General features: G+C 32.4%; 1 protein-coding gene across 1 annotated transcript; it reads right to left on the reverse strand.

The window, feature by feature from the left end:
* Positions 1–1,393: 1,393 nt before the first annotated feature.
* Positions 1,394–25,574, reverse strand: LOC143059323 (uncharacterized). Its single transcript, XM_076232804.1, has 5 exons — positions 25,557–25,574; positions 22,904–23,161; positions 2,062–3,141; positions 1,654–1,760; positions 1,394–1,408 (listed from the first exon to the last, which is right to left on the reverse strand). The coding sequence occupies exons 2-5, from the start codon at positions 23,061–23,063 to the stop codon at positions 1,394–1,396; spliced, it is 1,362 nt and encodes a 453-aa protein (XP_076088919.1). The 5' UTR covers positions 23,064–23,161; positions 25,557–25,574.
* Positions 25,575–25,600: the final 26 nt, after the last annotated feature.

A 25,600-nucleotide genomic window follows, 5' to 3' on the forward strand; every position in this document is an offset into this window, starting at 1 on the left:
CTTTATCTTCGACATTTCTGGATCATATTTGTCTCTAGCGTTTACAAATATTTCATCATCAATCACCAAGTGTTGCATCAATGGCGTATTGTGGAACATCTTGTAGATTTCTTCAAATATGTAACGACGTTTAGTTTTAACATCATTCTGAAAATAATATTAATATGATATGTTTACCAAAGGTATGAATTATTCGAAATGCGGCGTATTATATTACCTTAGCCGTATTTGGCACAACTTTTTGGAATTTGTAGTCCTCAAATGCTCTTCAACACTCATTTGTTTGGCTTTCTTATTGTTTTTTTATCTGAGAGTAACTAATGAGTCTTATGTAAACGAAATGCGCGTTGGGCGTATCAAATTATAAGCCTGGTACCTTTTTAAAACTATTTACCCCTATGAACAAATGTATATATTAAGCAATTGCTTATATTTAAATGAACATATTTAAATGTACGATCGTTATTGCTTATATGCTAAATTTTACCAATTACATTACTGCAATCTCAAACAAAAACTTCCATTTCAAACACAAAACAAGCAAGAACTCAAATTATAACACTGGTATCATATCATAGGAGCAAAAAAAAAAAGGAATATATACCCAAATGAATAATAAATCTGAACAAATACACAACATTCAGTTGAACATGATAACTAGGTAGCAATCAAGCCTTAGAATCAGACAATACCCAAGTTGAATTCCCCAAAAGACATGTTTCTAGAGGTACGCAAATACGAACAAGTACACAGTAGCATTATATATTCAATATTCTCAAACGTGTCCGATTCTCCCAAATGTGTGTTTTTCACCCAAAAGAGTCCTCATAATCCAATATCAAGATTTTAAATATATTTATGATATTTGATGTATTTTATAAAATTTACAAGAATATTAATATAAAATACTGCTGGTAGTCACTAATCATGTCAGCTTTTCTACCAAAAACAAACTGTGTAAAACAAATAATTCCTGTATACATAGTTGCTTTAAACTAAAAGTGAACTTGGTGATAAATTATCTTTACGTTCACACACGAATAGAAAATAAAAAATAGAATTACAAGTACCAACAATAAAACAAAAACAATATCCAATTAAAATTACAAATAAATACATGAACATTGGATACACAAATACCAAGACATGTCTCTTGCCAATGCCAGTTCACACTCAACAAAACAGTCATATTCGGGCATAGATCACGTTCGGTTTTGAAAGACCAAACGACCTTTAAAATTGTAAAGCACAATTGTAGACGTGGAAAGCATGATCTAGTTAGTTAAGACATATGCACATCGTATGAATCAATGAATTCGTGATGGTGTCCATAACATTTACGGAGTTTAATTTTTAATCCTAACTCCTCATAACTGTTTGGAGCAGTTTCTGCCTAAGGGACACATTTCTGTAAATGAATTCCATATACTATGAACATTTACGAGCATAAGGTATCAACTGAGTATGTAAACACAATGCGAGGGGCATAGGGTAAGTTAATGCTAAGAAATGGGAAATTGATAATTGGAAGCTGACATCGTCACGTCACAAAGTATAAACCTAGAATGTTTGTAATCGTTCTCTTCAATAAATATTCTCCATTTTATATTCGATTATATTTCAAATGTAGAGCGTGTTCTAAAACATACTTACGGCTGATATCTGATCTTTGTGCGTTAAAACCACCATAATTTTAGGAAATCCCTGACTAATTCCTTTACAGTATGTTACAATGGTGTTGATCCAGAATAACAGATAATCTGTAATAATAAAATAAATAAAAACGTAAAATACATAATGGAAAAGGTATGACAATCTTTTAAATGTATATGTTCTCTACGAGATCTACTGTCTTCTAAATACAGTTATGAGTGTTAATTCTTGCAATAATAGACACACATTTGAGGGTGTTTAAGTTATCAGGCGTATTATGTATATGTTAACATATTTGAAGATGTTGTTTGTCTTGTTTACTTTTGTTCCACAACAGAGTGTATTTAAACGTATGTATGAAATTGTTTCGTAACACTGTCTTAAAAACTATTGTCAGTTTATCAATACCTCTTGAGGTTTTATGTCCACTCTTTCCTGGGAGGTACTGTTCATACGGACAGGGATCATCAAGTGTTCTACTTCCATCCAATACAATTATGTATATAGCTCTGTACGTTAAAAATGTCTGATGAGTTGAATAGAAAACATCCTGGCCACCAAAATCCCAGATAATTATAGGTGCTATCTTTCTGTTGTGTAGCTTCTTTTTTCCAACTTTAGAAGACTTCTCTAAGAAGCTTTCCTTTGTGATTGACACTTTAACTTCTTTGACTTGTTTGGTAATGCCAAACACACGTTTCAGATGTGCTATAATTCCAGGTTTAGTAACAGTTTCAATATGCAAATCACCAGTGAAACCTGACTTCAGAGAAGCTCCAAGAGAATCTTCCATTGGTTTGTATTCATCAAACGAAAGTTCATGTATTTCTCTGTATTTTGTAACATCCGAAGTTTGGTTTTCAGTTGCATAATCTAGGACGACTAGATCATTCCTTGTGTCTGAACTTTTCCCATCAAAATCAAATACAACTGATTGCCTATCTGAGCTATGGAGTACGCCTTGTTCATCTGACTCATATATGTCATCGTTGTCTACTCTTTCTGATTTCTGTCCTGCAACATGACCTGGTAGTTTCTTTTCCATACTAATTGCCAAACTATTAGCACAACCAGGTACGGTTTGAAACTGAGGTTCGGACAGTTTTTTGGCTTTCACAGCTTCTGTCGTGGAGCATTCAGTGGATAACGTTGCATCGTCCGATGTTGATTCATTCAATTTATGCTTCAGGCATTCTTCGTTGGCGGACATTAATGCCTCCTCTGTAACATCTGATTTATTTGGACTGGTTGGTGTAGTGTCTGCTGAAGGAACATTTTGATGTTGTGTTGTTGTGTCTGCTGAAGGAACATTTTGTTTTTGTGTTGTTGTGTCTGCTGAAGGAACATTTTGATGTTGTGTTGTTGTGTCTGCTGAAGGAACATTTTGATGTTGTGTTGTTGTGTCTGCTGAAGGGACATTTTGTTTTTGTGTTGTTGTGTCTGCTCGTAAAAGGGATCTGCAAACTGTGATTTCTTCCAGGGAAAAATCTAAATAAGAAATAAACTAAAACTATTGATTAGATGTTTTGGCAAATTCCAATATAAAAGTACAATTTTTTACAAATCAAAAATACAAAACTTTATCTTGTTAACTATGATGAGTTTGTTTGTTATTCATATTTAGATATTTTCTTACATGTTAAAATGTTTTCGGGTATTTTAAACTTGTTAATTGATTTTTTAGCTTCTGTAAAATAAAATGTTGTAGTATTGAACAGTCATCATTAGCCTAATGAGAGACATGTGATACAATTATATATCCATGTCCCTGATAAAAATATATTGTACATATAATCACAATTTAAAGACGTACATATATATTGGATAATAACTCTTACATTTGTGATTTTTGTCAACTTTAAATTGAAAGGTGAAAAACGAATTATGGTTTGTTTTTATTGCAATTACCAATTGGGTATAGCTGTAGGGAAATATATCTGATGAAATATAAATCAGACATGTGGAAATGTATCTAATTAGCACAAACTAAATTAAAAGATGGACAAACACGTTGTATAAAATAAACAAATGTTGGTATGTATTTGGACTGGACAAATAAAATGCAGTGATTTTTAGGACTTGTATTTTGTTTACAATTTGATAAACAATTCTATTGAAATTTTAATAGTTTTAACTGTAACTTTATTTCATCCTGATTTTAACTTCCATAAACTGCACACTGTAATACATGAAAGTCTGGAAAATATGAAAGAGGATAACTTCGGATTTCAAATGTATGGCTTTGAGCGTTCCTGATGAAGGTAAATCCAGAAAAGCGCTTCGGACGAAAGAAATTATTAAACGTGTTGGTATCATTTTTTTTTTACATCACTGGGTCGATACCTGTGCTGGTGGATTATCAGTCCCCGAGGGTATCATCAGCTCAGTAGTCAGTGCTTCGGTACTGACATGATTTAACAGACTTTACTAAAATTTTCCGTTAATAAATTTTGAAATTTTTATGAAACTAAGGTTTCAACTCCCTCAGGCAAAGTTGGTTTTAGATGAATTTGGCTATTTATTTTAGGTGTTTTTGACATATGTAGCTTTTCAACAATTTAAGTTACTCATCTATCTCGGATTTAAAATGTTTGGCTTCAGCTTTCCTGATGAAGGTAAATCAAAAAAAAAAAAACGCTTCGGACGCAAGAAATTATTAAACGTGTTGTATTTATTTGTTTACAGCAAATTCTTTATAAAGCTGTATTAAAAGATGTCATGTGTAATGGGTAATAACCAGTGACACAATGTTCATGTATATTTATAGTGAACGTTTGTGGTTTATTAAATATATGAAGTGTGAAGTTATTATATTATATATTAAACATATCTTTGCCAATGTAATCATTAATTTAACCAGATAATTTCAGACGCTTTTAACCAATCATATTCCTAGAAGGTGGAATAATAATGAATACACAAGACGGATATCTCGTCTATACAAACTCAACAGGGGCTCTCAAAATTTAAAACCACATGGCCAACCTCATTTAAATTTGTTAAGATACATCATAAGAAAACAATGAAATCAGGACCATATCGTCGATTGCTTCAATTGTAAAACATAAGTAATTCATTTGTTATTAATCAGATAGTGTTGAATAGAGCTGTCGCAGAACTCACGTATCGAGGACGTATCCGTATATTACGGAATTTTTTTAAAGTATTTGTGAATATGCTAAAATGAGTAGTACATGTATTCGTAAAAAACACGATTTTTCAATCAATAGTCCTTAAATGAAGGGGTGAAGTTATGTAAAAATAATACGTGTCAATTGATAAGTGTAGTAACCATTTTAAAGTGTATCATCGAACTTTTTTCACAATTAAAGCGATGTATAAAAAAATCATTAAAAGTCCACTCAAATCAATCCATGTGTTCGTAGATATGTTTTTGTGTCCTGTTAAATTGTTCCCTTTTAAAAGTTTTGGATTCTCATAAATTCTATGTATAACTTTTGGACTGGTTTGAATCTGGTCTATTTCTGTAATTTATTCTTACATACTTTTGATTTTTTAACCCTGTATGCGTACATTGCCTATGTAAATTTTAAAATTGTTTATAATCCTGGTACTTTTGATAACTATTGTATGCACATTGAACGACAAATTTATGTGACGTATATAATTTTTCTGACGTCAGACACTCAAATCAATCCATGTGTTCGTAGATAGTAGATGTTTTTGTGTCCTTTTAAGTTGTTATACGATGATGACTGATGTACCCATATTTTGACTATTTTATTAATTGTGACTGTTTATTTAACGCATCATGTAAATGTAGCGGAATTTGATGAGACTGTTATTAAAGTGAGAGGGTTAGCGCTATAGAACCAGGTTTAATCCACCATTTTCTACATTTGAAAATGCCTGTACCAAGTCAGGAATATGACAGTTCTTGTCCATTCGTTTTTGATGCGTTTTGTTTTTTGATTTTGCCATGTGATTATGGACTTTTCAAATTGATTTTCCTCTGAGTTCAGTATTTTTGTGATTTTACTTTTTTTTTTGAATTCTATATCTTCTAAAATGAAATATCAAAAGTCAGCTTTTTAAACTATAGTGCTTATTTAACTTTTGTTCGTCCGGTATAGGATCTTTAGTATGACAAGGTAAATAAACTGTCATTAAGAAAACGAGTTGACCAAAAACTGGTCCAATGTTTATTCCTTATTCTAAACAGCATACATTAAATAGGAATGGAGATCATCATAATCAAGGGTATTCCATTTGTATTTTTCTGATAATAAACGATTGACTGTTGTTGTAAGATTGTTAAGAATGCATTCACGAAACAGACATAATTAAATTAAATAAATGTATAACTTCATTTTTAATAGACAAAATCTCCTTGAAAAAAATCATAGTTCGTATAACAATAAAATAAAAAAAACATTATATCAAATTCAACAACATGTATCATATATGAAAATCGGGATTTTGTATTGCTTATCTTATTCATTCTTATGTGACGTCATTTTTCATTTTTTGATGCTTTGTTTTACTAATTCAAATGACGTCATTTTTTCGTCATTTTTCAGTTTCAAATAGGACGTCACTTGGCGTAGAGGTTTAAACGTATTCGGATGTGTCTACTTTTGTGTTTCAAATGTCTGGTTATGTAAATGTATTTCAGTTGTTTCCTGTAATTAGTTAATACTTCAGCTTTATCATGTACATCTTTTGAATATTCATTTTATTAAATTTACTGTTTGCAAAAGTATAAATTACTCTAAATTATAGGGATTTTCTGGTAACTTAACAGAAAACCCTTGCCGTTTTTGGCACAACCTTTTTGATCTTTTGGTCCTCGATGCTGTTCAACTTTGTACTCGTTTCGGCTTTCAAACTTTTGTATCTGTGCGTCACACATAGGTCTTTTGTGGACAAAATACACTTCTGGCGTATTAAAATTTTGAACTTGTTGCCTTTTGTTGGCTGTTGTTCGTGTGATTCTTTGTCAATTGTGTTCTCCAATTAATTTATATTGTAGTCCTGTGTTGTCATTTTGATGTTATATTTCATATTGCCATAAAAGTGCGAGGTTTGGCATGCCACAAAACCAGGTTCAACCCACCATTTTTTCCTTTAAAAATGCCCTGTACCAAGTCAGGAATATGGTCATTGTTATATTATAGTTCGTTTCTGTGTGTATTACATTATAACGTTGTGTCGTTTGTTTTCTCTTATTTTTGAGTGTAAATTCACATTGCGATAAGACGTGTCACGGTACTTGTCAATCCCAAATTCATGTATTTGGTTTTGATGTTATATATATATGTTATATTTGTTATTCTCGTGGGATTTTGTCTATATGTGTTACATTTTAGTGTTATGTCGTTGTTCTCCTCTTATATTTAATGCGTTTCCCTCGGTTTTAGTTTGTTATCCCGATTTTGTTTTTTGTCCATGGATTTATGAGTTTTGAACAGCGGTATACTACTGTTGCCTTTATTTATTTTGAAGATTGATCGAATACAAGTGGATCATAAACATTATGAATTGGAAAGAACATTAACAATCCCTTTTACACAAGAGGCGGAAGAAAGAAGAAACCATAAGGACATTCCTAAATCGATGTTAATCGGAATTGTACTTTGTCTAGTATAGCTCCAGTTTTTGTGTGATAGTTGCTTATTGCGTTTTGAGTTAGGGAGCTTCCATTGATTTTTATGGGGGAAAAAAGGGTTTGTGAGCTCAGATGCAATTTGATAAAAGACAGGTCATGAGTATTGAGTAACAAAAATGCAACTCAGTAAAGAAAAAAGGCATGCTAACAATATATACATGTAAGTGAAAATTATTAACTATTTGACAAAAGCCACGACCTAATAGAGGGACACATTTTTTCATCATAGCCCCCATAAACATCACATAGCAGCTCCCTTAAATTTAAAGAATATGGTGAATGTTTATATAAAATACACCGAGGTTGTTATTTTCCCTGATTGTATTTCTCATATTTGTACATATACATCGTCTGTCTACGAGAGAGTACAACCTAAATAAATGACCACTGTAATCGACAAATCATAAATTGAGATTTTCAGTCCATGATTAATGTTCATTAAGGTAACACGATACCGAATGACGTTACGCCATGAGTTATCGTTCCTGACTTTATCGAATAACGTTCACACATATAAGCCAATGCAGCGGGTTTTGTGTAGCATTTTTAACGGTAACTTTCCCTAGATGCAGAGTGCCGAGAGTTTTGATGCAATACTTAGCGGTTATTGACATAGATTGTTTGATCGTTTTCCGGCAATCATTCTGCTCATTGTTAATCTTTAAAAAGTATTACTTTACTTTTTAAACATTCTGTTTCTTTGATATTTAAGCATCTGCACGCTTTATCTATATATGTTCTTATGCATAACAGACACAGTTTTATCACTTAATTTTTATTCTTGGTATAGATTTAGGAAGATGTGGTGTGAGTGCCAATGAGACAACTCTCCATCCAAATAACAATTTTTAAAAGTAAACCTTGGTTTATTTTTGCAATAAGCACTTAGTCATGATTCACGCCGTATCCCAATGAAAGTTTGTTTTGAAAGTAGAAATCTAATTCATAGAAGCTTAGGATGATGTGTGAAAAAAACGGAGAATTTTACAACTATTAATTCGTTTTAAAATGGTCATCAAAAACACCTCTCGGACAAAATTGAAATTTATTTGGATGAGAATACGGATATAATTAGGGGGAAAAGCACAATACAAGCAGACGTTGAAAATCATACAGAAAATAGTTTGTTTGTATGGAATGTAAAAAAGTGGTTATTTAGCCGAATAACTTTTCCTGTGTTCCTGAAATTCATTGGTCTGTACAGAGTAAATTCGATATAGTTTTGGAAATATTTTAAAATACAGTGCCAGCTTTGTAATCGTATAAACCACGTCTACTCAGGACGGACAGCAACATCGGAATGAAGCATTAGAAAGTTAACGAAGGCTGAGAAATACATGGGCACTTGACTCGGCAGCAATAAAATAACAAAATTCAGGTTCCGTTACAGTCTGAATAAAGCCAGCCCCGAGTATCCACTTGCGTCTATAAACGCAAGTTAATAGTTGGGGCTGGCTGTAGTCAGACCGGTTCCGTGTTCCCTGATTCCATTATAATTTTTTTCTCGAAATTTACATGCAAACGGCTGACTTTTTATTATTCAAACGGCAAGAGACTATAAAAAAGCTGGATCTTGAAATCATTTAGATTTTATATTCGTGTTAATTTACGCTTGCATGGGTATTCGGTGTTTCTTTAGTTTTGAGTTGGAAATAATGTACGTAAAATTGAGAATGGAAATGGGGAATGTGCCAAAGAGACAACAACCCGACCATAGAAAAAAATAACAGCAGAAGGTCACCAACAGGTCTTCAATGTAGTATGTACAAGTTGGGAGACAAAACGACTGACAGAAAATTAACAAAGTTACCGTTTAGGGCTCTGAGGGCCATATTGCTCGCATAATAGGTGTCAGACCACCAATTACTCCCTCCAATTTAGAACGTATGTAAAAGTAGTCCTACTTTGACACAAAATAGTGCTTTTGATGTCATTGTTTACTTAAACTAACCAACAAATTTGCAGAAATGAAACTTTTGGTGAAAGGGAAATATATTTAGACCATTTTGTGCCAAAATTCACTTGTCTATGAGTTTGCATTAAAAATTCAGGATTAATGCGCTACATAGTACACTAATTTAAGATTTCCAGAAAACCGGGAGTTATTTTGGTAGTACCTGTCTTTTCAAAATCAGAAATTTGTTACAAGACTTTAAACATTGGTTGAAAATTGGGAAAAAAGGGATTTTTAATTGGTGGTCTGACACCTTTAAGGGAAATGCGGTGAAACCCCAAATTCAGAAAACAATTGATTTTGTTTACTTAACTGATCATATGAAGTGATAGTAGTCATATTTCAATCTTTTTGGGGGCAAAAAGTCACATATTGCAAATTTAGAGCCTTAGACCTGAATTTGTGCTATTTTTAGCTTTTCCCACCCTGACAATATGCTTTCACATAAAAAAATGTCCCAAATTGTTATAAATGCACAGCAAGTTGTTTCTGTGGTATTAACATTAAAACATGGTTATTTCACCACCAAAAAAAGTTCTTGTCATCAAGATTTAATGAAATTATTTGATTTTTATCCCTTATATCATTGCGTCATAGCATGTATTTGGCAGATAACATAGCCTGATGTAAACATTGCAAACACTCACAAAAATACCATTTATTATCTCAAATGAAAGTTTTATGCCTTAAGTTGTATCAACTGATAGAAAATAAAAACAGTTAAATGACCATGACTGCACTTTTGATCATTTAATAGTCCCATTACTTACACCAGGTGTAAAAAAGGGGGGTCAATATTCCTTGACTCTTCAATACCTTGAATTTTTTACTTAACCCATTGTAAAAATTGTGGAAAGTCTTTTAAGAAGTAAAACGAACAAGAAAAAAATCAACAAAACTGATCTTGATATTGAAAGTTTATGTTCCTGTAGTCCAAAATGAAATTTTCAAGTATTTTCTATCAAAGTCATACATTACAGCCAGTTTAAATTGAGCTGTGAAATTTGTAATATAAGTCCCATTATGCTCAGATAGGATGTTTCTGACTTCAAATTGACTAAGGATTAAGAATAAAGCAAAGCAAAGATTTCTGAGCAACTTTTTTGGCTCTTTAGGTGTCAGACCACCAATTACTCCCTCCAATTTAGAACGTATGTAAAAGTAGTCCTACTTTGACACAAAATAGTGCTTTTGATGTCATTGTTTACTTAAACTAACCAACAAATTTGCAGAAATGAAACTTTTGGTGAAAGGGAAATATATTTAGACCATTTTGAGCCAAAATTCACTCTTGTCTATGAGTTTGCATTAAAAATTCAGGATTAATGCGCTACATAGTACACTTATTTAAGATTTCCAGAAAACCGGGAGTTATTTTGGTAGTACCTGTCTTTTCAAAATCAGAAATTTGTTACAAGACTTTAAACATTGGTTGAAAATTGGCATGTAGGAAGGTGATACATGTACAATTCAGGATATACCTGGTTTCCTTGAAGTTAAACTTAAGGTAAAATATTTAGAAAGCTGTGAAAATTGCAAAATTTGGTTGAACAGATAGGGATTTTTAATTGGTGGTCTGACACCTAATAGGCGTCGGAAAAGGCCCGGAAAGTTTCTTTCTTACAATTAATTTTTAGAACAAGTATACAAGTATATATATACATGTATAGCGTCAGTTTAAATTTTCCCGACCATCATCGCGGATGCCCTGCCTCTATTGCAAAACCTACCTATTGTTTTTATTGTTAACTTGTTCTCGTCCTGAACATGCATGAACTATTTTCCACTGGACGTTAACCAACCAATAATCAAAGCAATCAATCCTACAATTTACACCCGTCACTTGGAACTTTAGTTGTTAAAATTTAAATCATTGCCTCTAATTTTTTCAAAAAAATCGACAAAGTTTAAACGCAGACCGCGAGGAAGACCAACATTGAACAGTTACGCAAAACTAAAAATCTGCGTTACCGCTTGCTCATTTTGGAAGTGGGGTAACATGAGACTTTATTTGTAAAAGTACAAGTACAAATACAAAAAAAATTGTGTACATGTTATTTGTACAAAAGTTGGCTGATAGAATGATAAATGGAGATGTGTGATTTGCAATTTATAAGATAGCAACAGCTGGGCATTAATTAACTGACATCAACGCCTTGAAGACATCAAGAAAATCGTGACTAATGCTAATTGGAATAGTATCTTTACACTTCTTATTTGTAGTTTTAGTAAACGTTGGAAAATTTTGAGTATGTGTGGTATAATTTTCACAGTAACATTTCAGTCTCTTGGTAAATATTAGTTTAAGTCTTAAAACTTTTGCTCTTCTCTAGAAAATTCAAACCATTATGAAATATAAGGAGATGCGGTAAAATTTCCAATTAGTCAAGTTTCCACCAAAGACGAAATGACGGAAATGCTATCCTTCTTACATTGCTTCTACATTTCAGATCTCCAAATTACCATTCCATTATATGAACTGCATATTCAAAAATATGCATTGTCACCAAATTACTTATAGAGCACGTATCATCATATTGTTTTAAATTTGTCCGTTCGACCGTTAATCCCGCACTTAGTATATATAGAGTTAAATCGGCTAATTATTTAGAACTACAGTAGTTTTGCTTCAGCTTTAAAACTATGTACCTGGTGTTACTACTCATATTATAGGTGCGCATATCGTCTGGAGTTTCTTTTTTGTTTCATGACAGGCATTAGGCATTTTGATAAAATACAAAGGCACACAGAGTACAGACTCCGGCTTACAACTGATACAGGTTGAATTTCAAGCTGGAACTTTTAAATTTCGCAGTTGTTTTACTTAAATAAAGAATGCGGTTATGTTCTTCTCATATATGTTATGATGGTATGATACTAAACCCCTAACGGGAAGGATTGTGCCTGATGTTCATATGATGAAATCATAATCTTTCATTCAGCTTAATTGAAGTCTGGAGCTGGCATGTCAGTTAACTGCTAGTAGTCTGTTGTTATTTATGTATTTTTGTCATTTTGTTTATTTTCTTTGGTTACATCTTCTGACATCAGACTCTGACTTCTCTTGAACTGAATTTTAATGTGCGTATTGTTATGCGTTTACTTTTCTACATTGGCTAGAGATATAGGGGAGGGTTGAGATCTCACAAACATGTTTAACCCAGCCGCATTTTTGCGCCTGTCCCAAGTCAGGAGCCTCTGGCCTTTGTTAGTCTTGTATTATTTTTATTTTAGTTTCTTGTGTACAATTTGGAAATTAGTATGGCGTTCATTATCACTGAACTAGTAAATATTTGTTTAGGGGCTTGTTGAAGGACGCCTCCGGGTGAGGGAATTTCTCGCTACATTGAAGATCTATTGGTGACCTTCTGTTGTTGTTTTTTTCTATGGTCGGGTTGTTGTCTCTTTGGCACATTCCCCATTTCCATTCTCAATTTTATATATGATCTCAAGATTTGTTATGTAAATAATTTTTCACAAATGACAGAATGATGAAATTTGTGAAATTTTGCATACAGTTTGCTAACCCGAATAATTCAGTCCCTCCCCGTAATCGATCTCTCCTACTTACTTAATGTAGTAAGCGGAATATAACGACTGAATTATTCGGGTTAACAGTTTGCAAGGTTTGTCCGACTTGCTGAGCAAACAAGTAACACATTTACACAACGCAGAGTACACTATACTACATGTATTGTATTTACAAAGTCAAGAATATGACAGCTGTTTATCATTCTTTGATGTTTTTCAGCTTTTGATTTCGTCATTTGATAAGGGATTTTTTCGTTTTGAATTTTTCTTAGAGTTTTGTTATTTTATTTTTTGGAATGTGTATTTTATCATGATCATTATTTTTCCTCATAATTTTCACAAAATTTTTTTTGACTGGTGCATCAAATGTGTCTTTTATAAACAACTGTTTTCAAAATTGTATTTTATCGTTCCGAACATGCATGAACTATTTGCCACTGAACGTTAAACAACCATCAAACCGAGCAATTAAAAAACTGTTAAATGAATCATTTTTTTTATTAAAATACTATATTTCCGCATCACGGGATGCAGTGATGATACCACCATTGTCTAATATGATAGAGTTAAAAATCAGTAATTCGGATGAATCTGACGTGAAATGTTTCATTTAATTTTCACGTAAACTTAACAAAAATCTGAAGGTATTTTTTATGGTTTTAATCAAATTTTAGAACAAAGATATTATCTAAATCAATTTTATTTCAAATATTTACGTGAATTTAACGTGTACAAAATTCCGGTGATTTATGCATGAACTATTATCATAAGATTCACATGGAACCTGTTCACGCAAGTTTCAAGTCATGATATGCTCGTTTGATGTGGAAATCAGACGATATTAATATTACAGATGGGTGCGGTCCTAACCTTGACAAAAGTTAACTTAGAGTTAACTTGTTGACTGCTTTCTAAGTTAACTTGAGAATTTTTAAGCAGTCAAGCAAGTTAACTTCGTCGTTGGTGGACCAGTCCTACGGTCTGCTTTTTTAGGACTGCTGCAGACCTATCGACAAGTCTGCTCAAGACCAGACCTGTGGACAAGTCTGCTTTTGACCAGTCCTGAGGACAGGTCTGCCCCAGACGAGACCTGTGGACAAGTCTGCTTTTGACCAGTCCTAAGGACAGGTCTGCCTCAGACCAGACCTGTGGACAGGTCTGCTCCTGGCCAGACCTGAGGACAGGTCTGCTTTTGACCAGACCTGTGGACAAGTCTGCTATTGACCAGACCTGAGGACAGGTCTGCTTATGACAGATTATCGTTATAAAAGTTTTCATATCAGACTTGAGCTTTCATTAAAATATGTAAACAACATTCGCATTGTTTTTCCACAGATATCATTTATAATTTACTCGCTAGACTCTACTAGATATTATACAAATGCTCTCTTTTATTTGATATACATGTATTTTTATATAAATAAAAAATGGCTATACGATCACCCAGAGTTTTTTTTTATTAGAAGGCGGATAGAAAGGTTATCCAACGCATCGGAACAATATTCTTATATCACGGGATATCGGCAACATTGTCTACGTTACTTCGTTCCCCGTTGTTTACCTGTCCCTTCCTAAATTTTACTTTATGCATAAATTTATACTTGCATGGATATTTCATTGATATTCAACTTGTTTGCATTGGATTTACTATTCTATTTCCCGCAGAATATTCTAACAGAAATTGTACAGTGTCCGTAAGCATACGATGTGGTAAAACTATCAACAATCTCGTCAAATTCGTCAGATATATCGAGAGATTTGTCATTGCCGATATTTATATGGGACGTCCTAAAATTATACTCAATGCGCACTTTAATGAAATAGTTGCCACTTGACGTTTAACTATAAACAAAATCAATCAACCGACATACTAGATTCCAAGAAGAGAACCTCGTATACTTTTTTTTATTGTAAATAGTACAAATGAATTCAGACATGTCAGTGTTGGTACTTTGATGATGTGGCATAATAGTTTTGTTTTACACGTACACCATCATGAACTCCTATATATGATGTGACTGTGTTATTATAAATAAAGAGATGAAATTCTGACATTTTCAATTTATTCAGAATATTTTTGGCATTAATGGTTTTCCAATATTATTGATTACGTGTACATTTACGGTCCTTCTAAAATGTGAACAGGAGCGCCAGGAGAAGACATTAAGGCGCTCGGTACAATGGTATATAGATTTGCAAATAAAAGTGCACATATGATCAGTTTTGGTCAAATAGTTTTGTTTTCCAAGTCAGCATGAGGTATTAAAACTACTGAAATTTTGTTACGTATCAATATTTTGAATAAAAGGAGGACACACTGGTATCCTAAATTTATGCGAACAAAAATTTGTTGTTATTAAATTGCAATATTGCTGTCCATTGTCATGATTATATTATACAATGATTCCTGACATAAAAAATATGGCTGATTAATACTATGCGGGTACGTCATGGTGTATATAGATTTACAAATTAAAGTGCACATATGGTCAGTTTTGGTAATGCGGTCAAATAATTTTGTTGTACAAGTCAGCTGGAGGTATCAAAACTACTGAAATTTTGTTACGTATCAATATTTTGAATAAAATGAGGACATGCTGGTATCCTTAATTTATGTGAACCAAATTTTTTTGTTATTATATTGCAATTTTGCTGTCCATTATCATGATTGTATTATACATTGAATCCTGACATCAAAAATGAGGCCGATTTACTATGCGGGTATATAGATTTACAAATTAAAGTGCACATATGGTCAGTTTTGGTGGATGCGGTCAAATAATTTTGTTGTACAAGTCAACTGGAGGTATCAAAACTACTGAAATTTTGTTACGTATCAATATTTTGAATAAAATGAGGACATGCTGGTATCCTAAATTTATGCGAACAAAAATTTGTTGTTATTATATTGCAATATTGCTGTCCATTGTCATGATTGTATTAAACATTGAATCCTGACATAAAAAATATGGCTGATTTACTATGCGGGTATATAGATTTACAAATTAAAGTGCATACATGGTCAGTTTTGGTGGATGCGGTCAAATAATTTTGTTGTACAAGTCAACTGGAGGCATCAAAACTACTGAAATTTTGTTACGTATCAGTATTTTAAGTAAAAAGAGGACATGCTGGCACCCTTAATTTAGGCGAACAAAAATTTGTTGTTATTATATTGCAATATTGCTGTCCATTGTCATGATTGTATTATACATTGAATCCTGACATTAAAAATAAGGCTGATTTACTATGCTGGTATATAGATTTACAATTTAAAGTTCACATATGGTCAGTTTTGGTAATGCGGTCAAATAATTTTGTTGTACAAGTCAGCTGGAGGTATCAAAACTACTGAAATTTTGTTACGTATCAAAATTTTGAATAAAATGAGGACATGCTGGTATCCTAAATTTATGCGAACCAAAATTTGTTGTTATTATATTGCAATATTGCTGTCCATTGTCATGATTGTATTATACATTGATTCTGGCATAAAAAATATTGCTGATTAACTATGCAGGTATATAGATTTACAAATTAAAGTGCACAAATGGTCAGTTTTGGTGGATGCGGTCAAATAATTTTGTTGTACAAGTCAGCTGGAGGTATCAAAACTACTGAAATTTTGTTACGTATCAAAATTTTGAATAAAATGAGGACATGCTGGTATCCTAAATTTATGCGAACCAAAATTTGTTGTTATTATATTGCAATATTGCTGTCCATTGTCATGATTGTATTATACATTGAATCCTGACATTAAAAATAAGGCTGATTTACTATGCTGGTATATAGATTTACAATTTAAAGTTCACATATGGTCAGTTTTGGTAATGTGGTCAAATAATTTTGTTGTACAAGTCAGCTGGAGGTATCAAAACTACTGAAATTTTGTTACGTATCAATATTTTGAATAAAATGAGGACATGCTGGTATCCTAAATTTATGCGAACCAAAATTTTTTGTTATTATATTGCAATTTTGCTGTCCATTATCATGATTGTATTATACATTGAATCCTGACATCAAAAATGTGGCCGATTTACTATGCGGGTATATAGATTTACAAATTAAAGTGCACATATGGTCAGTTTTGGTGGATGCGGTCAAATAATTTTGTTGTACAAGTCAACTGGAGGTATCAAAACTACTGAAATTTTGTTACGTATCAGTATTTTAAGTAAAAAGAGGACATGCTGGCACCCTTAATTTAGGCGAACAAAAATTTGTTGTTATTATATTGCAATATTGCTGTCCATTGTCATGATTGTATTATACATTGAATCCTGACATTAAAAATAAGGCTGATTTACTATGCTGGTATATAGATTTACAATTTAAAGTTCACATATGGTCAGTTTTGGTAATGCGGTCAAATAATTTTGTTGTACAAGTCAGCTGGAGGTATCAAAACTACTGAAATTTTGTTACGTATCAAAATTTTGAATAAAATGAGGACATGCTGGTATCCTTAATTTATGCGAACCAAAATTTTTTGTTATTATATTGCAATTTTGCTGTCCATTGTCAGGATTGTATTATACATTGAATCCTGACATAAAAAATATTGCTGATTTACTATGCGGGTATATAGATTTACAAATTAAAGTGCATATATGGTCAGTTTTGGTGGATGCGGTCAAATAATTTTGTTGTACAAGTCAACTGGAGGCATCTAAACTACTGAAATTTTGTTACGTATCAGTATTTTGAGTAAAAAGAAGACATGCTGGCACCCTTAATTTAGGCAACAAAAATTTGTAGTCATTATTTAAAAGAATTAAACTATTGCTGATTGTGGCTGCATAGTTCAAGGATGTATAACTAACAAGGAGTATACACCTAACATCAAATATACTTCTTTTCAAAAATACACATACTATGATTGAATTTGATCTCGGAATATATATATATATTCAGTGCCTGTTATCATTGTAACCGAGATCGTTTCTATAATAGATAGATTGTCAGATCACAGATAAATTTGTGTTACGTTCTGTGCGTACTTATTTTCAATTATTTGTGTTTAATCCTGTTCATAAAACGGAAGTATTAATTTTCAAATTACTTTATTTTCGATGTTTATACTACGAAACAAAGATATTAAAAATATTTTTTTTTAAATCAACGAAGAGCGGTCCTGGTTACAAGTTAACTTAGTGTTGACCAGACCAGTCAAAAGTTAACTTAGGAACAGGTCTGGTTTTGATCGGATTTGTTCAAGCAGAAGTTAACTTTGTGGCAGGACCGGTTTCCAAGTTAACTTATGTTAACTTTATGACAGGACTGGTTCCGAAGTTAACTTATGTTAACTTATGACAGGACTGGTTCGAAGTTAACTTATATCAATAGCGGACCTGTTTCCAAGTTAACTTTTTGGCAGACATAAAAACAGTCCTAGGTCCAAGTCCGCTTTTCAAGTTAACTAGATTTTGGTCCTAGGACTGGTCAGAGCAGTCCTATATTCGGTCACAGGTTAACTTTTACCAGTCCAAATGACTGGTTATCAAGTTAACTTGCTGTACAGGTTAGGAGTGCACCCATCTGTAATTCATATGAGTGAAATTCCATGTGCAGGACGAAATAAAATTTTATTTGATTCAGTAGAATTTTATATTTCATTACTAGGAACTTTACGACAGTCGACAGGGGAAATGAAAATAAAATATACTCATTCAGATCCCGACACATATTTTTTTCTCCATTTCTCTGAGAAGGAATAACGTTATATTCCGTACACCATAACGTCACACGTTTTTGGTCAAATTCTAGGCCTATCGATCAAAATTGAAGCCATTTATTTCAAAAACAAGGATGGTGTCATATGAGGATCTATACGTGTATGGATTCACTATGCAATCCTGGATATCATGTTAGTTTTTTGTTTTTCTCCGTATATAAGAAAATAGCCATCCATTCGAAAATCTAAAAAGGTAAGCCGAAAAAAAGGCATTTCCCCTATATACCTAAGTAAATTTGTCGCCAAAATTGACGTTTTCCTATGAAAATTACAAAAAAAAAATGGTGACCCCCATTTTTTATTTCAATTCCGATGTAACTCGATTCAAAGTACACGTATGCCAAAAATTTTGGAAATCGGGAGATATGCCATTCGGTATCGTGTTACCTTAAAAAGATAACATAGTAATCATGTTAAAATCTGAGCAAAAAAGAGTATATATCACTTCCTCGATATTTGAAATAAAAATTGAAAAAGTTTCTGTATAGATTAAGGTTCATCATAACCTTTTGGCTTAATGGTCGTATTTACACCATAGATTCTACTCTGAGCATACACAAACCGGTGCGCCTGTGAATGTTTTAATGCATAGCTGGACTTTTTTTGTGAAGCTGCCCTCATATTGTCGATGATGTAAGTAGTATTGATTTAAAGGGTCAAAAGATGGACAATAGACACCTGTAAACAACAGGTGATTTAAACTATGTAACAGAATGGACCGTATCAAATGAAAAGCGTGTGTTTGTTTATTTTGCTATCTTCTGCAGACTGGAAAAAAATGCACGTGAAAATCCAGGTAAGTCATCAATTTTCTGAAACATAGACTTGATATAACTGTTATATACCTAAGTTCAGGCATGCCTTAAAACGTTTAAAGGTGCATCCGTGTGTCTGTACTCAGAGTAATTTTTTTTTATTAACGGCCACATTTTTCAATTCCTTCAGATGAACCTTAACCACAAAGATGAAAAAAAGTAGTTGAGATCGATCTAGGTCCACTTGATGAGCACAACAAATACAATGGACTTTCATAAGAAGCTTCTGTACGTATCTAGCAGCCAATAAAATAACAACATAAAACATGGAATGTTCCTCCGACGTATACATATGAATAACGCCTCGTGTATTTTAAATCGAGTGTGTAATTTTTTGCACTTTTGGATAAGGCGTGTTTGAGTTCAACGTTGTCTAATAGGATCTAACATGTAGATACTAATGTTTCTCTCATTTTTTTGTAAAGTTTAATTTGTATTTCTATACATAACAAAAATATCAAGTGAAACATAAACCAAACCACCCCATAGAGATTTGAAAATATAACCAAATATTCCAGAAAAGTTTCTCTTAATCAATACACGTAGAGCTAAACCAATCAGATGACGAGTACACTGAATCTTGAGCAAGGTCCGCTTGATTAGCACGACAGGTAAAAATGGAACCTTCCTGTGAAGCAATTGCCGTATCGAACAGCCAAATAAATTGCTCCTCCAACGTATCCGATGTTTCTACAAAGTTTGCTGTTTAACTCAACCAATCAAATGCTGTACATCGAATGATGAGTAAAATTGGTTATTCCCGAGACGTATTTGACATATACATCAATATCTGAAGTGAGTGTTACTAAGGGGAATGTTAAATCAATCGTTTTAAAGGGAGGGTAATATCTTAATAAATATAAAAATACAGACAACATAACATAGAAATGGTGTTTCAGGAAGGTCACATTAAACGCTCTCAATGATAAGAAGAGCAAAAAGTATTTGCTCCTTTTTTTAACATCTTTTAAAAAGCGCAAGCATTGAAGTCAGAAGAAAGTACCAGTATATATGTACATTTATTAACGGACATTTAAAATTCAGTATATCTCACTTATTTTGTTTGTTTAATGTCGTGCCATATATCTCATGTTCACGACGATAAATAAAAACCTAGCAGATGTGTATTTGGATGGTACGGGTAAACTTCGTTAAAGACATTGTTGCACTTGTGAATTGTAGAACTGGAAAAAATTACGAAAATGAGATAAAACTGACGTAGATCAGTTTATTTATATAAAAACTATTTACTTTTAAAAGTATTTCATCATTGTTCTAATAGTATAAAAACATAAATTGTTCCCTCTTGAATTCTTTTATTTAAATTATTGTAGAGTCTGCAATTTTAACCAAACATTTTATTCTCACAAAATTGGTAAACAAGAAAATTTCACAGCCTGGAGGTACATGTAATTACAATACTGAAAATATCTATCAGAGAGTTTTTTTAACGTATGCAATTGAATGATACAAAAGGAAAAGCTCGTCAAGTTTTGTAGCATAAAAAGGGGTACCTCTATCTTAAATATCACATTCATGATTAATATAATTAGTATGCAATAATCTCATTCTAATAATTGTTCAAATTAAGTAAAATGCAACACTGTGTTTTTTTTTACATTCAAACACACCAAACCTGTTATGATGACGTATAGTTAAAAATATATTTTACCCATGTATTTTAGTTTTCATGAAATATACAATCTAACTGTTGATGTATACACAATGATTTTAAAAATATAAATACTGAAATTTGAAGCGAGATTATATCTTTTTGTTACTGTTTTAAACATTTCATAAACAAAACAGGCGACCCAAACATTTTTAGAAAAGGTGTACCTGAGTGAGTTTCTTAACATAAGATTGATAGAAATGATAGGAATTGTTTTTTAAATACTTTTACCTTGGCAGAGCTGCAAATGCTTTTACAGAACAATGTCTGTCCTGTCTTTTTTCTACTCTAATAAGTCTTGCCTTTTTATTTATTTTATCCTGAATTATTTTACGTAAACTTTCATCATGCCTTTTTTGACAAAGTAACTTTTACTCCTTTTCTTACTCAAGAGTCTTTTCCTGTCACCTAATCCATTTTCACTTATATCGGCCCTGCTTTTTTTAGTTTTTTTTGCCCTTACTTAATTTCGTGCCTAGCCCCCCACCCTAAATAAATAAAAATGGACGCTAGATGTATTTCGTGAAAGTGATATTTGAAAAGGCAATAGATTCTTTATTCAAGATTTGTGAATGTTTTTATAATACATCAATTAAATGTCAAATTGTTTGTCTGGGCAATTTTTTTAACGTTCAATAAAAGACAGCTATTCTGAAAAAAAATATGAAAATATTTCGTAATAGGGCAGACAGGGAATTTTCAGAAGTTCAAGGCGAATAGATACTTTGAATACTACAATGTATAGTAGTTTAAAAAATAATTTCTTCTTAAACAAGGATGAAGGAATGAACGTCCCACATGAAAAGATGATTTGTAAGTCAAACATGTTTTTTTTCAATAATTGGTCATATAAAATAGAATTCGTTAAGAGCAGGACGTTCAACAATTGAACCAAATCTATAATCAAACACGCCTACCATGTTATGATGACTCATCACAAAAGATATTTCACTTGACCCATATATTTTGCTTTCTCTTAATAGGAAATGTTTATGTCAATATTTAAAAATATGGCTTTAAAATATGAAAATAATGGAATTTAAAGCGTTATGATATTCTTTTAGTTTCTGTATTAAATCTACCCGAACACGCTTTGACTATAACAGGTATGCTTGACTTTACTCTCGAATCTCGAAGTTATATGTTGTTTACATTAATGTCTGTTAAATCAATCTTTAGTATTTCAATGTTTTTTACATTAGTTAGGCATATTGAAAAAAAAAACAAAGCACAGATGACATAATACCCCTTTTTGATTTAATTTATAAGTTGATAGAGTCACCCGGTCAGAAAAAAGATACTCATTTTAACTGTCTCGCACGTAAATGAATACTTTGATACGTATACGTATCTAAATACTGCAGTTCTGCAACACTTAAAAAGAAATTAAAGACGGAACCATAAGTATTGATATATCATGGGTGAGAGTATTTACTGCAACTGAATAATCACATTTCTTTCGTCATATAAACAGAACTGCTTTAAACAAGTTGATATAGTTAATTGAAATCTTTTAAACAAAATTAAATAAATTGAAAATGAAAATATAAACTTCGGTGTTTAAATCTATTTTGATCCATCATAAAGCAACTTAACATCGTAAGCATTGTCTACCAGATGAACAAGGTAAAGTTATATTTGAATCATATCTAATATTGTATAAATATTATATTTATTACCGCCAAGACTACACTCAAATTACTGATAATATACCATACAGATCTTCTTAAAACTTAAGGGGCATCGGTGGCCGAGTTGTATAAGTATTAACTACTGTAATAAATGGTCAGTCAACACTGAGGTTGTGAGTTCTAACGTCGTTCGTGTCGTCACCGTAATTTTTCACAAGACAAATTAGTACTGCCTACCCAGCACAGAATTAATGGCTTTTGGGTTATCTAGGTCTTACCTTGCTGTCCTCCAAGCCATTCCTTCGTTTCACGATCAAAGTAGGAAAGGCCATTGTATAATTCTATTCCATCAGTTGACTTTCTGAATCTAGTTGGTTGTTTACCGACAAGATGTCTGGCAATAGTTGTCTTCCCTGTACCTTGTTCTCCAGCTAACATTACTCTTGACTCAAAATGAAGATAACTTTCTTCACCCAATAAACTTGAAAAAATGTGGGCTGAATTTTTATCCAATTTTTTCACTTCAATTGGAAGACCTGAAAATTCGACTAATCAATGTAATGTTCAAATTCTACTGATACGTGAAGTACGAAAGTTTATCGTTTATCATTAGTTAACCATTATACCGAGTGCGTTGTTCTTGGTAATATTTTTTTGTACGTTTGTTCGTCTTTCCTGCGTTTTACATATATTGGAAACATGTCCATCTCCCTAAACGTGTCACTATAAAATCACTTAATTTCAAAACATGTCAAGGTGCTAAAGTGGTACAACACGTTATTTTTATAAGAACGCCCATTCGGGTCAACTATAAAAAAAAACCAGCCAACTCTGAATGGGTCGAGTCTCCCGATCTTGTAAAAATTCCGGAAATGTTGCAAAACACAAAGACATACAAAACAAAATGCTCAAGCTGAAGGACAATTCATTATCTGTAATACACTACACGTGAGAGGTTTAGTGCTATAAAACCATGTTCAATCCACTATTTTCTTCATTTGAAAATTGCTGTACCAAGTCAGGTATATGACAGTTGTTGTCTATTCGTCTGATGTGCATGTTTTATTATTTGATTTTGACATTTGATTAGGGTTTTTCCGTTTTAAGTTTTCTTCAGAGTTAAGTACTGTTGTGGTTTTACTTTTTTAATATACGGATACTTTCAATTTAAAACTAAAACGACAAACGGTGTCCACCATTTTTCAAACGGGATTCGAAATTACATAATGTTGATTAATATTAGCATTGATTATTGCTCTTTTGTTGAGTATACTTTTTAAATATTTCTTTTACTATTTCAGCTGATGTTAACACTTTCACTTTGACTCGAAATTAGAAATATTTTTAATACGGCCCTTTTTGATTGGCTTAAAAAATCCTTGTCAATTTGGAGCATCCGATTAGCTGTGCAGAATTTAAGTTTACTTCAAGACCAAAAATGACAGATAAACATGAATTACACCAAAGGTTATAGTACGTTCTTAATGTTTGAGTACATGTTGGTTAACTTCTAGAATTCTTCTTGTTGTTCATGGCAAGCAAAATTATCTCAAGCACATTACAAACCCTTGCATCAAGTGTAAGTATGGCCTGGAGGAAGAGTGTTGCTAATCAAAAAGTTCCTCTATCTAATATACCCTCCTTTGCTACTGGCAGTCAAAACTACCTTCATTTGTAAATGGATGAGGAAGTTGAAAGATTGTCGTCACAAAATTTTCGAAAATATTTATATTCAATTCCTGAGTCCCGATAAGGTAACTCATATTTTCCCTCAAACAATAAAGTCCCAATCCTGACGTCCCAAAAAAATGCCATCAACCCATCAAGACAATAACCATCAAAACCAAGGAGTAAACAAAGACTCACAAAAACCAAAGGACATTTATATCAACAGTTTTATATAAGCTTTCGATTTCAAATATTTTGGCCACGATCATCACTGAAAAGACATGTATTTTCGAAATGCGCATCTGGTGCAAGAAAATTGGTACCGTTAATTTTATTATTATAAATAATAATTAAGAAACAACGCGAACTCATTGAAAAACCAGAAGGAAATCAAGTGCTCCGGAAGGGTAAGCATTTCCTGCACCGTATACGGTACCCGTAGTGTTATTTCTTTGTTCAGTCCGGTAATGATGGACATTTAACCTACATGTTGCATTTATTAATATGAACTCGTCCTTTTTTTTTTATCCTTAACACAAATCCGACCTTGTGAACGATGATATTTATAGATATTAAAGGACATTGAGGGATTTACATTTCGTGAGGTGTTACAGCAATGGTATTCTTTTACTGAGGTGCAAATCTCTAGTGTTTTATTTATAATTATGACAATGAAAATACTAAGTTCATTCTGCAGAATACTTTTAAAATTAAAACCACTACTTGACAAGATGATCATTTACCTTCACTAACTAAGAACATAGACAGTGCTGATAACTGCGCTGATTATACTCTCCGGAGGACACTTCCATCATCATAGATATCGACCAAGTGATCGAAAATAAAATGATTTTAGAAGAAAACAAATACGTCAGACGCACAATATTTGTGAAGCTCATGATTGACGGTCGATTCTAAAAACAATAAAATGACCCCGACACAAATGACTCATCATCCATTGGAAAAAAAACCTCAACATTCAAACTTTTATATAACAAAAAACACATCGTAGATGTCAGAATGGATTTTTTTTACATTTCTGCCAGACGCACGTTTCGTTTACAAACGACTCATCGTGATGCTCAAATAAAAAAAGGGAAGAATAATATAATTAAGTACGGATTTAACGTGTATTAAGGACTAACAATTCCAAAAAGTTTTGACCAATAATTTATTGTCAAACACATACAAAAAATTAATAAAAAATTGTTCCTTATTCGAGATTAATTAGTTAATAACAAAATAAGGGTTCAAAGAACTTACCAGGCAGGCGTGATTCATAATCCTGCAAAAGAAAAGAAATACTA

The sequence above is a fragment of the Mytilus galloprovincialis genome, chromosome 14, assembly GCF_965363235.1.
Source record: "Mytilus galloprovincialis chromosome 14, xbMytGall1.hap1.1, whole genome shotgun sequence".
NCBI classification, from domain to species: Eukaryota; Metazoa; Mollusca; class Bivalvia; order Mytilida; family Mytilidae; genus Mytilus; species Mytilus galloprovincialis.